Here is a 14436-nt window from a genome sequence, read left to right on the forward strand (position 1 = left end):
AGCTCCCTGGCACTCTGTGCTCCATGGGAAGCCTGTCCTGTAACCCTCAGGAGGGAACAGTCAGCCTCGGGGGCACTGCAGTCACTCTGTCTCTCCACCCAACTGCTCCCCTGCTTCCCCTTTCCTGGGGGAAAGGAAGGGATTTGAGCCACATGAAATAAACTTCCACCTGAGAGCAGGAGGGGAGCAGCTGAGCCTGCAGATTTTTCTCAATGCTAGAATAGTGTTTTGACTGTCTTTTAACTTGCCAAAGTGTTCAGTTCCAAATTCAAGACCTGCTTTGTGTTAGGAGGCAGGTGTTAAGGTGAGGTTTTCTTTATGCTAGCTTAAACTCTAAAATTATTTAAAAATTCTAATTTTGAGACATTAAGAGTAGATGCTGGCCTAAGACTTGTTCCACCTCAAACAATAGAAATAGCTGCTGCTCTAACTTTGCTGTATTTATCTTCATTTCTTAAAACTTTTTTTAACTATTAAAGAAATTTTTCATGTATATAAAAGCAGTCTTGGATTTAAATATTTGCAGATTAAATAATAAAGATCTGTCTGTTCAATGATTTCTGTTGCGTGGTTCAAAAGACTTTGAAGTAATGAAACTGGTGATTTTAGGGACTGCAGAGTGAAGAAACCTTCAGCAATGCACTCTGCTCTCCTGTTTATATTTACCCCTTGCTTCACCTAGAGCTGAACTGCTATGAGCTTAAGAGGAATCCAGTAGACAGCTTGCCCATAAAGAATTCAGCTCTCTTCTCATCAATTTGTCTTGGACTGAGAGCAATTGGCAAAAGACTACATGTTCCTAGGGCTGCTCACTTTGTTTGGTCACTACTACATTACTAGGCAAAGCAAGAGATGGTAAACAGAATCACTTTGTTTTCCTAGCTTCATTTGGGTAAGTACTTCTGACACCAGAATTCTTCCTTTATTTTGAGGCTTTTCTGGTATATTTTTAGTTATTACATGTCTTTCCATCACTACTTATTCTTCTCTTTCTCCTCCTTTCCATCCCTTTCAACTAAATATAAGAAAGAGAAATGTATTGACTTCTCATTTGTGTGCTGTAGGCACCAGTGCTAGTCATCCCCTTTCTCTCCATAGAGTTCTATAAAAACCATGTGGAACTAGGAGCAGTTTGTACATAGTTCCAAGGAATTTCTCTCGTTTCCTTCTGCTAGAAAAAGATGTTAACAGACATAAATCCCAAACAATAAAGTAGCAAAATTATTAAAATTGCTGAGAAGAGGTGTCATAAAATGAATGCTTTCTTTACTCATGTATTTTTTAACTTGGCATTGTTTTTGTTTTTGTCACTGAAAGCTGATCTATTCAGAAAAAGTGGCCTCCTGCTCAAACAAGTGCCAGAACCATCAGTACAGAAGCAGCAACCACTGTTCTTATCCCACAGAAATATTTATTCAGTTTGATCAGTAAATTATACCAATTTTCAATGCTGAGAACTTGTACTTAGTACAACATCATCTTAATATTGACAACAACCACTTTGCCTTTTGTCAACATACAATGCAAAAGATGAATTAACTTGTTCACAATAAATTACGGTGTGATAGATGAAAACAGCTCCATGACATCAGTAACTTAGGAACTGGTTACAGTTAGCTTCACTAACAGTATTTTTTTAAATGGTTTTCAATAGTAAAATCATTGCAGTCAAAGATAAAAAATAATCCACATACAATAATAGCAAGGAAATGCATTTTTGGAGCAACAGTGAGCTACCAGTAAACACTTTATACAGTGATCTTCAAGGCACAAAGCAAAAAAACTGGGTATGGGTTTTTTTGCAGGTTGACAAATCAGGGAAGGTGAATTTTTCTTGAATATAAAATAAATACATTTTAAAAAGACGCATACAAAAGTCAGTAAGTCAGTCAAATAGCAAGGCTTTCACAGAATGCCACACTGACAGAACATTTGTGAATCCATTTCAGTCATGAAATCATGTTCACAGCTCGAATGACACAATCACTGAGGCAAGGGAACTATCACTTCAACATAATTAATGGGGAAAAAGCCAGACTCTCCATTTAACATCCCCTCATACCAATTCTCATCAATCTGATTGGTCAAAGTTATGATGTCCCCTTCCTTAAACCCAAGCTCGCCTTCATTTTCTGGCTCAAAGTCATAGAGAGCCTGGCAGCAAGGCTGATCCATGTGCACTGAAGAACCTGCCCCGGTGACAGAAAAAACAACATTAATTGAGCTTCACAGCATCTCACCAGCCACTAAGCACAAAATGAGGGGTCAAAAATGTAATCCTGCTGTCATGCCGACAGCAACAGCTTTTCCATTGCTTTTATTCATTAACATCTGGTGCCTCTACATATAAAGTACAAGAATAATAATAATAAATTTCAAGCATAATTGTTTGTCCCTTAAGTTCAGATGCTACTCCTCCTTCATTCCTAGTTGCCTTCCCTCTCAAAAGGATGTTTATTTCCAGCTGAGGGTTGGAGTAATCAGTTGTCAAAACCCATGTGCTGCTCTCTGTGGAGCAGCTGCCAGAGGAATCGGAAGGGCAGGGGGTTGAGGAAGCAGAAGAGTCAACAGGGGAAATGACAAGGAATCTTTTCAACAAATGGCCCTGCAGTACCCTGATCCTGTGGGAACACCCACCGCAGGGCAGGGGCTCCTGGTCTGTCCTACAAACACAGCCCTGCAGCCTCAGACAGACACCTGGATTTTCATACCACATGTGCCTTGGCAGGAGTGAGGCTCCCACCCTCACCTGAGCAGTGATAGTTCTGGGTTACTGCTCCCTGAGCTTGTATGCTCCAGTCCTTTATTTTACACATCCTCCATCTGAACTAAGGCAAAGGCTACAGTAGGACAAAGGTGCCTGTCAAATTATTTTAGGGATTAAAACAGTTTTCTAATGCAGTATCTGGCTGTTCTTGTGATTTCCATTGTTTATCCTAAAAAGATCTTAATTCTAAATCACCTTAAACATTAAAAAAAAGTTAACCTTGTTAATGCAGTAAATACCTTTTTAAAATAAATTCTCATGGAAGAGTATTAATTACCTTGGATTTATGGTACCAATCTAAATGTAACATTAATATTTACGAATAATTACGATATATTTTATTAGACTCATTTATGTTCAAATTGTAAAGCTCAATTCTGTGGTCAAGGACTAGCCCATGGTTCAACTGTAGTTCAGCCATAACAGATTTTTTTAACAACAGATGTAATGTATCCAAGTAAAAGTCTGGTAATTTGAAATACATTTATAAATGAAGAACAAGAGAAAAGACTTAATGCTGCTGCCTTGTAAAGAGGAGTACCACACCTTATATATAGCATGACACCCCTAGAACACTAGTACTTACTTTAAATTAGGGTAAGTATTCTTATTTGGAACATTGCAGCAATACTCAAATATTCCAGTCTTGACTCTCCCAGCTATCATTTTTTACTGGGTAAACCTGCATGCAATTGGTAATGCAATACAAATATAACAGCTAAAATGGAAAAATGCATTTTAATCTGTTAATCATGGTAACGCATAGGAAATTTTTAAAAAAGTAACTGCTCAAGCACTTTCTAGATAAAGGAGTTAGGAGAAGCCTCTAAAAGAAACCGGCTAAGAACCAGTGGTCATCACCCAGTGAGAACAGACAGGTGAAAGCATCTTTTTAACTGACAATAATACTATTGGGGGGAAGTATCTGGTGTTAAAACTGGAAAGCAGGAACTGCTTTTCTCTTTCGTGGGTATATTTTACCCTTGATAGCAACAGAAGAGAGCTTTTATTTATAACAATGGAAGAGAAGTGCCCATAGAGACTAAGCAAACCTTCCCAGAGCAGCACTGTCACAATGTCAGACTCATCCTCTCCCTGTGGAAGGCTCAGTGTAGTGATAAAGTCCTACAAGAACCAACTAAATTAGAGCTACTCTAATACACTGGTACAGGTGAAAGCTTGGTTGTCAAGGAAGGATTCCAAGCAGAAAAAGAGATGATCCAGTTGCCCAGCAAAAAAAGACTTATCATGTTTAAAACCAAAAATGGACTGATGGTGTTTAAAAATAGCTGAGTTATTTCCAGCCTTTGCCAAGGTAGATCTGGTACCAGCTCTCCAGAACTGTCAACAGCAGAAGGCAGCGATGGCAATAATTGACAGAGTTCCTGCCTTCACCACCTGCTCCAATGGGGCTAATTTGTTACTGCAAGCCAGTTAATTTCTGACAGTGAGGTACCTGATCAGACATGGATCACATTTGGTTCATTTTAAGCTCCGAAGAACTGCAAAGAAACGTCTGGCAGCCTGGAAAGGTTTTTAAATAATGGCCACAGCCAGCACAACCGGTTTCACTCCAGGCTGTAGGATCAGTCAAAGTCTTCATTAGAGTCAGGCAGCTGCTGCTACTGTATAATCCAATGAGACAAAGCTTCTCTGACAAAGGTAAGGGGGCAGCACTGCCTGACAGTCTGCAACACACACTGCTTAACATCACAGAACTGCTGGCACCACTCCAGCCTTTTGCTGTCTACTTGCACAAATGTTGCAGAGGTTTCAGCTAAATAAATTGCACTCTTCTATTTCTGCCAACAGGGTTTATGTTAATTTGCAACTCCATATGCACCTCCTTTATTTCCCTAGTTTACTTCCCTGTCACAGTCAAAAAAGAACTGTCATTAATTTCCAGACCACTCAGATCTGGACAGCACAAAATCAGGGTAAGCAAGAAGCTGTCTGTGACTCCTGGAGTGTTACAGGATTAAACAAAAATGCTATTCAATGATGGTTTGGGTTTTTTTGTTTGTCTTCCCCAAAGGGAGGGTATTACTGCCTGTACCTGTATTAACTCTGCCTTCTATACCATGCTGTACACATCAAGTAGCAAAACTGTATTTTAATAATCACAAACTGGAAGCTTGCTAAGATAATTAATCCCAGTCTCCCTCATAGCTGAAGTGAGTAAACACTTAGATGCTTATGTTAAATTCCAGCATGTGGCAGCCAGATCCATATATTTCATATCATAGTCAAACCTGACAAACAAACTGAGTGAAAGGCATGATGTAATACAGCAATTAAAGAGTTCTAAAATGAGCCAGATGATGCTCACAGCTGCAGCCCATTAATGAGGATAACAATGAATTAGAACTTGAGATTTTTTTATCTGCATTTACTCGAAGCAGCCAAGTAACTCACAACAACATAAAAATTAAGTTTATGCGAATCTAGCCCTGCAAATGTGTGCGAGTCATAAGTAGTAAATAATCCTCACATGTTAGAGACCATAAAAAGGAAAATACTCTTTCAGCTCCAAGAAGCTGATAGTTGAAAAACTATTGTGGAACATGGGAAAAGTAATTTCCATGCTCAGAACTGTATCGTGATAGTTGTGCTGAATGTGTCACATCCTGCTTTGAACTGTCCTGCAGATCTCCATGGGTTTGCTGAATATCAAGACACTACTTACCCTGAGGGATAGTATCAGAGCAATTAAAGATCTGTATTTAGATAGGGTCAATATGGAAGCTGAGCAAATGAAGCATGAAAGTACTTGTTTGTGTAAGATGGTGGAAAACAAAAAGAAGGTGATTATAATGCTATCTCCCCATCTCATGGAGATTTTAAAACATTTAGCAGTTTTGGTTAGAACTGCCTGATTCTCATTTCTGAATCACAGATCATTAAAACAATGAATCTGTTTCATGATTCTGATTTTAAAAAGGGACAGAAAGGTTTTCCCATTTATGAGCAGTGCATATTGAACCCACTGCAGTTCACAGAAATCCATATGGACAACGTTTGAGTAGGAATAGGAAAACAAAAGAGAATGAACAGTGATTTCAGTGATGATTTGTACTTGCTGGGGAGGTAAGCACAGCATCCACACCTGCTTCAGGAGGAAAAAAACAAGCATGCGTGGTCTTTCTAATGTTATTAGCAACACTTCAGTATGGCAACAATTATTCTTATTTCTCCTTTTCATCTCTTATGGTGGTTTTATTTCTTTTCCATTCTGACAGACTAAGCAAGTGAAGCAGCGACAACCCTTCATTTAATGGTATGCAAACGGTGCAACAGTCCATGAATGGAGGCAGTGAATGAAAGTGCCTCACTCCTTCCCTAACTTAGTGACCACTGGTCATTTATTTTCCAGTTTTCACTGAACTGCAGCTCATTAAAACTGCAATTTTTCTTTAACTAAGTGGGCTGGAAGCAACCTGGAGAAGTCATCATCTGTCTTTCTCCCAAAGGCAGGACTGATTATCCTTAAAGGAAATCTTGGAGCAACTGCTGGATGGAAATGATAAACCACTATAATGTGGTTTGACACACTAGTTTATGCTGAATCTGAATATCCTTTCTCCCCTGCACATGCAAACAGGCAAAAAAAATCCTATATAACTTGGTAAGTAATTGATAGGGCCAAAAAATTTTACGGTGATTTTTAATAAAGTTGCTATGTTTTTGCTACTTTCATCCAGATGTGCTGTGAAAATACCAAGGAGATTACTGATCCCTGCAAATATCTCCAGTGCTTTGGATGAAATGTGCCTTTGTGTCACAAGTCTTAGGAATGACTGGTGTGACCTGAGAGAATGTGCAGAGGGCGTTGTCTTCCTCCATCCCACATTTGAGAGCAACACAAAAACTCATCTGAGCATTCAGGCAACACAAGGAGCTTCAAACACATCGAGGAATCAGATCTTGCTGGGTGGATTTATGCTGCCAAACTGCTGCAAATCCCCTTCAGTATGGATTGTGTAATGGTTTGCTCTTGTAGCACAGTGCAAGAAAATTAAAGACATTAGAAGGAGCATGAAGTTACAGCTCCAAGCTTTATTCTTCACTTTTAGTTCTCTCATTTCTCTCCCAACAACCTTTAAAAAGGAACAAGACTGGAGGGAAGAATAAATTGGAGAGTTAGGAAAAAAAAAACAAACCAACAAACCTTCGGGAACAGATCCTAGATGCCACGCCAAGTATAGAAGGGAACCTTTGGCTTACTACTTTCTCCTCTATTTTCCTTTCAAATAATGTTTATAGAAAAATCACAGGCTTTTTCATTCTCTTTTCTTTGCATATTGTAATTTGGTTTTTGTTTGGGGTTCTTTGTTTGCTTGGGGGTTTTACTGGTTTGTTTTTTTAACTGGGCTTATCTCATCATACAATGTAGTTATTAAGTGGATAGGGCAAAATAATTTTATTCATGAGATGAGGAAAAGCTGTTTTAACGAGCAGTGTAACATTACTGATTATTACTATTCACACAACTTTCAAAAGTTGACCTTTTTTTTGTGAAATCAGGGCCTAATCAAATGAAAGGGTCCTAAACCCCCACCAACAGGTACCTGAAAGTACTTCAGTTCATTAATGCAAAGACTTCAGTGCATAATTTAGGGGACAGTAAAGAAGACGTTAAAACCAGTAAGGCTGAGAGAGTCATCTCTCTGAATTTTACATAGCTAATATTTGAGATCCTGTATAGATTATTTATGCTCTGAGACTGTGGAGAAAAATTAACACCTGGAGATACTCCAGACTGTGATCAAACACACCCACTGTAGGCATCTGTCTTTGAAAGAAATGAACTGTTCTCTTCAAGTGCCTCTCCCTCTCTCTCCTCCCACCCTCAAGTGGCAATTCAGAGACCTGAAAGACCAAGGAGAATGCCACACCTAAATTTCAGATGGGTTAGAGTCTGCTGAGAGGAACCCTGCTTTACAATTCTGTTCTGTTCTGAAATCTGGGAAACAATCTGGAATCAGATGTACAGATACTGATGCCTGATGGGTCCACTGTTCTCATGGCAAAAGAAATACCTCAAGCAAAAATTTGGCAAAACATCTAGAGACACATTAATTCTCTGGTGACAGACTCACCTGATGATTTTATGGAAGAACTATAGGCAATCCCATTGTGCTGCTGATTATCACCAATCTCCAGAGTTGTAGTTATTACAGGCTTTGGCTTAAATTCACGCTTAGGCCTACTAGATGCTACATTTATTCTGTAACACAGAGAAGAGCAGCAAGAGATTTACTTAGGAAGAATGACGGAAGAAATACTTACAAAAATTAAGCTCAGGTTAAGTGCTTTACTGTTTGAAATGTGGAGACAGAAAATCTGCGGGTTTGGGTGCTTGTTTTGGTTGTAGGCTTCTTTTCGTTGGTTTGTGTTTTGGTTTTAATAGTGTTGGGTTTTTTGACTGCTTGGTTTGTTTTGGGTTTTTTTTGGGGGGGAGGGAATGTGTGTTTTTACTAAAAGCTGCTCTCTTCTCATGCAACACTTGAATTTCAACAAGTCTTTAATTTTTTTAATATTTTGGTCCTGCTGACAAAGGCATAAAGCTGAACAGCCTGAGTTTGAGAAGTGATAAGCACCCACAGCTGCCACTGAGTGCAGCACAAGTTGCAGGAATGAGCTCTGAGGAAAGCTCAACTACAAATGACATAAGAAAAAACACATCCACGACAGAGGCCCAGGGACTGCATCTCACACATGGCCTTTTTATTGGGGAAAACAGGAAAACACCATTTAGGTGGCAAAACTGGTTAGTGCCTCTTGCTGTGTGTGCCCCAGCTGAGAGCTCCTTGTCTCCCTGGCCCCTCCAGCTGGGATGGCACAGGGTGTCTGCAGACACAGCTGCCCTCATGCCCAAGCTCACAGCTGCCACAGCCATCCTGAGCTGAAAGCCTCAAGCAGTTTTCTTGACTGCCTACACCACAGTGACACTCTGGGTCTCCCAGTGAGTGACACATTAATGACAACAGCATTTCTCCCTGTTCTTAGGCTGACGTGAAGTACCTGGGCCTTTCATGCATGTGTTACAGCACAGCTCTGCTCCTGGCCAGCTGGCTGGTTCCTTACTGTGCTGTGGAATTTTGTTATACCCCTTAATCTCAATAAAAACAGGCCAACTTCCAAGCAAATCCTCCAAAACATAACTCAAAGCATGCAAGCTGAAATAAACCTCTGAACAAAGGGAGGCTGTCCCCATTAACCTCCACAGATGGGAGAGACTCTGCACACATTCAGAGCTCCCTGGGCAGATCCTGTGTTACATTAAAGTCTCCCAGCACAGCCAGAAGCTGCCAGGTGGCAGGGGTTTAAAGCCATGGAGCTCAGTCTGGCACAGAGCACAGCAAACGTGCATCTGGGAGCTGGTGCTACAAGATCTCTTGCTTCAGTGACTTTCCAACGTTGTGAACCTCAGCTGCAAAAAGGGTCCAACATTTTCTGAGGGGTTCTGTCTTACCGGTTTTGCAGCTTGCTCTGCAGATCCTCCAAAATTTCTGTGGATTGTTTATGGTAATCTAGTGCTGCTTCTACAAACACAGCCAACTGGCTGACTTGTTCTACCTGAAAGACAGAGAGGAAAATAGTTGTAAGGGCACTGCAGTACATTCAGCAGAAGGATAAACAAACAGATCATTTATAACAGATCTGGTATCTCAAAAGACCACAGTACCTTGTAAAGGTTATTGGAAAAGAGTACATGTGATTCTATCACAGAAACTGCCAGTTGGAAACTGAACAAAACCGAGGTGTAACTTCTAGTTCACTAACTCAGGGCTGGGTCCTTGAGTCATTTCCTTTCACAATGTGAAAATCCCTTCTGCTTTCAACTTTCAAGCCAGCTGTCTGTCAACACCCAAGCCCAAAACATTTACTAGGACATGACCCCTTAGCAGGTGAAAGTGGAGCTTTTCTGATCAATGCTGGAAGAAATTACACTGTGACAGCTCTTATGACTCAGAACCATTAGTGTTTATTATCAATGTTTACAAAGTGCCGTTCTGAAATGATCTGGACTTACCTCACTAGATGGCAGCATTTATAAACTGATAAATGAAACATGATTTATCTCCTTGGATTTAAAACATATTAGCCAATCATTCAAAAAATAAATGATGAGGAAAGGGAGAATGTGAAGGAGAAAGAAAAAACAAAATATTTTTATTCATGAGGTAACAAATAATCTCATTCCCCTAACACAAGCTGAAAAGTTCAAGCTGTATGGGGTATGGAGTAGTAACAGATATTTGTCTTCTTCAAGACAACATTAAGAAGACAGACCCCAAGAAGTCTGACATCTTTCCATTCCATCATGATGTCTTCAGACATTGGATCATAAGAAAATATCTGAGTAAACTTTCTACAAATGTTTTATGGACCCATGGCAGTTTTGTGCTATACTTTGTCTGCTTTTACTCAGTTAAAAGGATCATCAAAAATTCTGCCAGGACTCCAAGAGAGCCAAACACTGTCACATAGCACAGAGAAATGAAATGCACAGAACCAAACCAACAGCTGATACAATCCCATCAGAGTCAGAAGGGAGTAATATAAACAGCTGAGGACAATACACAAAGTGCCTGGGGTCTGGATGTGTGATCAGAGAAAATGGATAAAGGACTGTCCAAACAAGACAACTAAGAGCCAGGAGAAATATGGAACTGTGGATTATGAGAAGAGAGAGAAAAAGAGGGACTGGGAAAGAGCCAGAGAAACTTGAGGGGCTAAAAGCTACTTAGGAAGATGAACCTGGGACTGGCAGTGTGGGAATGGCAGGAAGATGCATCTGATAAGAAGTGCATGCAACAGTGTCGATGTGGGAGGTCTGGAACTGGCTGTGCAAAAACCTGAGAAAGGTGGGGATCAGGATTGAGCCTGGGAAAGGCACCTGGCAAAATGGCTGGGAACCAGAGCTCAGAGAACAGACTTCAGGGCAAGAAGACCAAGAGAGGGAGACTTGGGGAACTGGAAAGGATCAGAAGGAAGTGATTGCAGTTAAGATCTCTACAAACACAGTGAGACCATTTGGGGTTAGACAACAAGGCTATAATGAGAAGTTTCAGGAGGACAGACAGATTGGGTCAGCACAAAAATGGACAGTGAAGAGCCCCAAATTTTCTTAAAACAGAAACAATAGGAAATGGGTACAGACAAAACTTCAGAGGGATATCCAGTTCACCCCCTCCCAAAGGCAGAATTACTTATACTAGAATGCATAACTCATCCGTTTTCTAGTGGCTGAGCTAAACCAGCTGAATTCCTGAACTCTTTTATCCTCGGTTTGGTGCTCTGATTAATGATAAACAGTACCTGAAACATTTCTCAGCTGCCCATGCCAGACAGAATTATGAAACACACATCCACTGCAGGCAGGCAACTGGAAGAACCTACAGTGGAACAGTGCTGAAATTGTTGCTAAGATCATATTCCAGCTTTTGCTGCTCTCACTAACTTACACTGGTAAAACAGCAAGAGGCTGAAGTGCCTTACACTATACACTGCTCTAAGAAATGTGTCCCACTTACAAACAGTTCAGGAGCTATAGGCTAGTTAATAACTGGGTGTGCATAGAGAGAAAAGTTGCTTGCAGTTAAATATTCCCACTTCACATCTCCTCCCTTCTGCAGTTCGTTCACAGAACACGGCACACTTTTTACTTTGTGTGTTTTCTGTGATGCTGCATCTACGGGAGAAGAGAAAACTTTGGAACAGGCCCAAATAGGTCCAGCTCTCTTTTCCTACAATTCCATGATTATGCAAGAGAAAGCATATCCTGCTATTCCTCTGTGTGGACAGAAGAGAGGATTATCCTGAATGGCCACAGCTGCTCCTTATTTAGACATAATTTCATGATGGACTTGGGAACTCTGAGCCAAAGCCCACATACCTGAGCCCAAGCCACAAACTCACTCTGTGGACTTTGCAGAGCCAAAGAGTAATAGTAATGATTTTCTGAGGTAAAATCATTCAGAGACTCCGTTATCAGCAACGAAGTTTTGACTATAAAGTGAGCTAAAATTCAGAAAGCTTAGAGAGTACATGCCCTTGCTTGTACTTTCAGCAGCAGGTCTTGACTATAACGATTTCCCAGCCTTCACCCTCTCACTGACCAAACTGCATTTTACTCTCAACTAGTCCTGCTTGAGACCTCTGTGACCATTTTGTCTGAGTCACTGCATCTCCAGAAGAAATTTCTGTGTTCTTGAGTTCTCCCATTCTCTGCTGTGCATTATATTCTTCTCTGACAGGGGATTTAAAAGAAGGAAGAGGCAGAGTTTCTGCTTTCAGACCTTACCTCCTGTGAAGGATGGGACTGGCTTTAACCAATCCCACACATTTGCCCCTCCAGGATATACTGCAGCAAACAAAAATGCAGCATAGACTTACATCATTTTCTAAGAAATTGAACATGCTTCTTTCAGCCAGTTCCTTTGACTCTTCAAATTTTTCTACTGCTTGTTTAACTTCTTCATCCGGTATCTTTCCGAAACGCTTCTTTTTATAATCATAATCCAAGCGGCGCCCTTCCAGTTTCTTCAAGTGATGCTAAAAAACACACAACATTTATGAGAAGGACCAAATAGGACATGCCCAAACAAACTCATTGTGATCTAAGGAAATATCAGTGATGAACGCAAATATATGCAGACTTAAAGAAATACAAGGCTCAGAGACTTTCACAGTCCATCCCTTTGACCCAAGGCAGCACCAGGTAAGTGTAAGGCCACACACATGAATGAAATTTTAAGTAAAGGGCCCATTGGTAGCACTTGGGGTACTGGCAGCCTTGATTTGCCTATCTTAGACACCCACCTCATGGACTTCACTAAATGTGCAACAGTACAGATTCTCTGAGCTGCTGAGAGACGCAGCATCCAACCTAAATATTTGTGTGTCACCATATTCTACACATAATTCAATTTTACATCTTGAATCATATGCAGTATGACAACTAAAAGTTAAAGGGTTATATTCTCCTTATAAAGCAGTGCTCCAACAAATCTTGGTGCCCTTGTTAGGTATCAACTTGACACTTCTATCTGATAAAACTACACAAGCTTTTCTGTTGCCAAAAATCCTGAGACTGACAGACTCACAGAATGGACGCAAAGTGACAGTACAAAATGCTCATTAAAGCTAACATCAAACAATTTCCTTTCAGCAGTTCAGAAGAACACAACTGAAAACAGCTATGCTTCAAAGGAGACAGCTACAGACATTACTGCTACCTTTTCACTCTGCTTTCCACATTCATTTATGTGTAAACAAATAAAATAACTTTCATTTCTGTATTTCACCACGCTTTTAACTTGCTTATTACTCAAATCCATTGGAATCAACAGACTCAGACAAAGACTGCTTGGATTTCTTTGAATTGTCACATTGTAAACAAAAACACTGAAAGGCTTAGCTCCAAAGGTTAAAAATGTGTTTCATAGCGTCCTGTATTTTTCCTATATGGTACTTCGATATTTTATGACGCTATTCAGATCATTCTGTGTTTGCTCTGAAAAGCCTTTTCTAACAGTTATATTCATTCTCCATTATAAACAGCTTTAGGCTGACAGAGATGGTAAGATAGGATAATCACTAGCAGTAAATCACAGCCCACTCACATGTTCATAAGCATTAATAAAAATGTTCATTAACATAAAACAGCAGAAAAATAAAGAAGTTAATTCTCTTCACTATGCTTGTACTGACTGTACAAGCAATATAGCAAACTGAGTAAGTTAGACAAGGGAGAAATAGTTAGGCATTGACTCTAAGCAGATTTTGCCTTTGTTTTTCTAGAAAGAAAATCTATTACAACAAAATTTATTTACCTTATTGCTTTCAAGAAAAATACCTCAGGAAACTAGGGCTTGATTTGACTCTGATTATTGCTAAGTGAAGCTCTACCCTGGAAAACTTACCCCAATCTCTTTTAAATCTTTGTCCTGCAATAACTGTAGAGGATCAATAAAATTTTGTTTAACATTAATATCAAGAGAGTCCTTCACTTCAGCCATTTGCTTCATGCTCTCACCAGCATCCAGTAGTGCAAGGCCTGTGGTAAAGAATAGACTCTTAGGTCTCAAGATATGTAAAAGCAGAAAATTAATGTTTAAAATAGCCATTTCAAATAGGTATCTTTGTATCTGCTGCAGTCCCTTGAAGAGTAAAAAAAAAAGTAATGCAAGTTATGCTTGTTCTCTATACAAAACTGTGACTGGAAAATTTTTGTTCTGAATTATATTTCGGGTTTTTTTTTTCCCTGACAGATATTAGGGGAGAATTTTTTTCTCTCTACTGTATTTGCATAGGTCATTACTAAAAAAATTATCCAGTGTTACTGTTTATTTCTTTCTACAATTTTTTTCCCTGAGTTTACTTCTCAATTTGAGTATAGCTATTTTTATATAAAGGTTAAAATAAACAAACTGCATTTAAAAATCACCCTAAATTATTTAGGTTTGGCATTTAGAAACTAAAGTGCTTAGTAATAGGGATGATCAGACAGCATCAGTAACAATGTTATCAAACTCACCTGCAACAGAGGTGGACAAATGTGCAGGAGCATTCTGTTTCTCAGCTGTATCAATCATCCCCTGATCCCTGCACTTAACTTTCCCTCTTACCTGCAGTGGCCAACTACACAGGTTATGTCAGTA

General features: G+C 39.7%; 1 protein-coding gene across 5 annotated transcripts in view; it reads right to left on the bottom strand.

Moving 5' to 3' along the window:
- Positions 1 to 1391: 1391 nt before the first annotated feature.
- The window catches only part of SH3GL3 (SH3 domain containing GRB2 like 3, endophilin A3), a 42902-nt gene continuing 29857 nt past the window's right edge, over positions 1392 to 14436 (bottom strand). For all 5 annotated transcript variants that reach the window (XM_066328349.1, XM_066328353.1, XM_066328351.1 and 2 more), the window contains 5 exons: positions 13699 to 13832; positions 12170 to 12328; positions 9243 to 9346; positions 7867 to 7994; positions 1392 to 2189 (listed from right to left, as the gene is read on the bottom strand). In XM_066328349.1, coding sequence (XP_066184446.1) covers positions 1984 to 2189; positions 7867 to 7994; positions 9243 to 9346; positions 12170 to 12328; positions 13699 to 13832 — 731 coding nt within the window. In that variant the 3' untranslated portion in view covers positions 1392 to 1983. The remainder of the gene's footprint in view (positions 2190 to 7866; positions 7995 to 9242; positions 9347 to 12169; positions 12329 to 13698; positions 13833 to 14436) is intronic.

This window comes from Sylvia atricapilla, chromosome 13, assembly GCF_009819655.1.
Source record: "Sylvia atricapilla isolate bSylAtr1 chromosome 13, bSylAtr1.pri, whole genome shotgun sequence".
In the NCBI taxonomy this organism is placed as follows: domain Eukaryota; kingdom Metazoa; phylum Chordata; class Aves; order Passeriformes; family Sylviidae; genus Sylvia; species Sylvia atricapilla.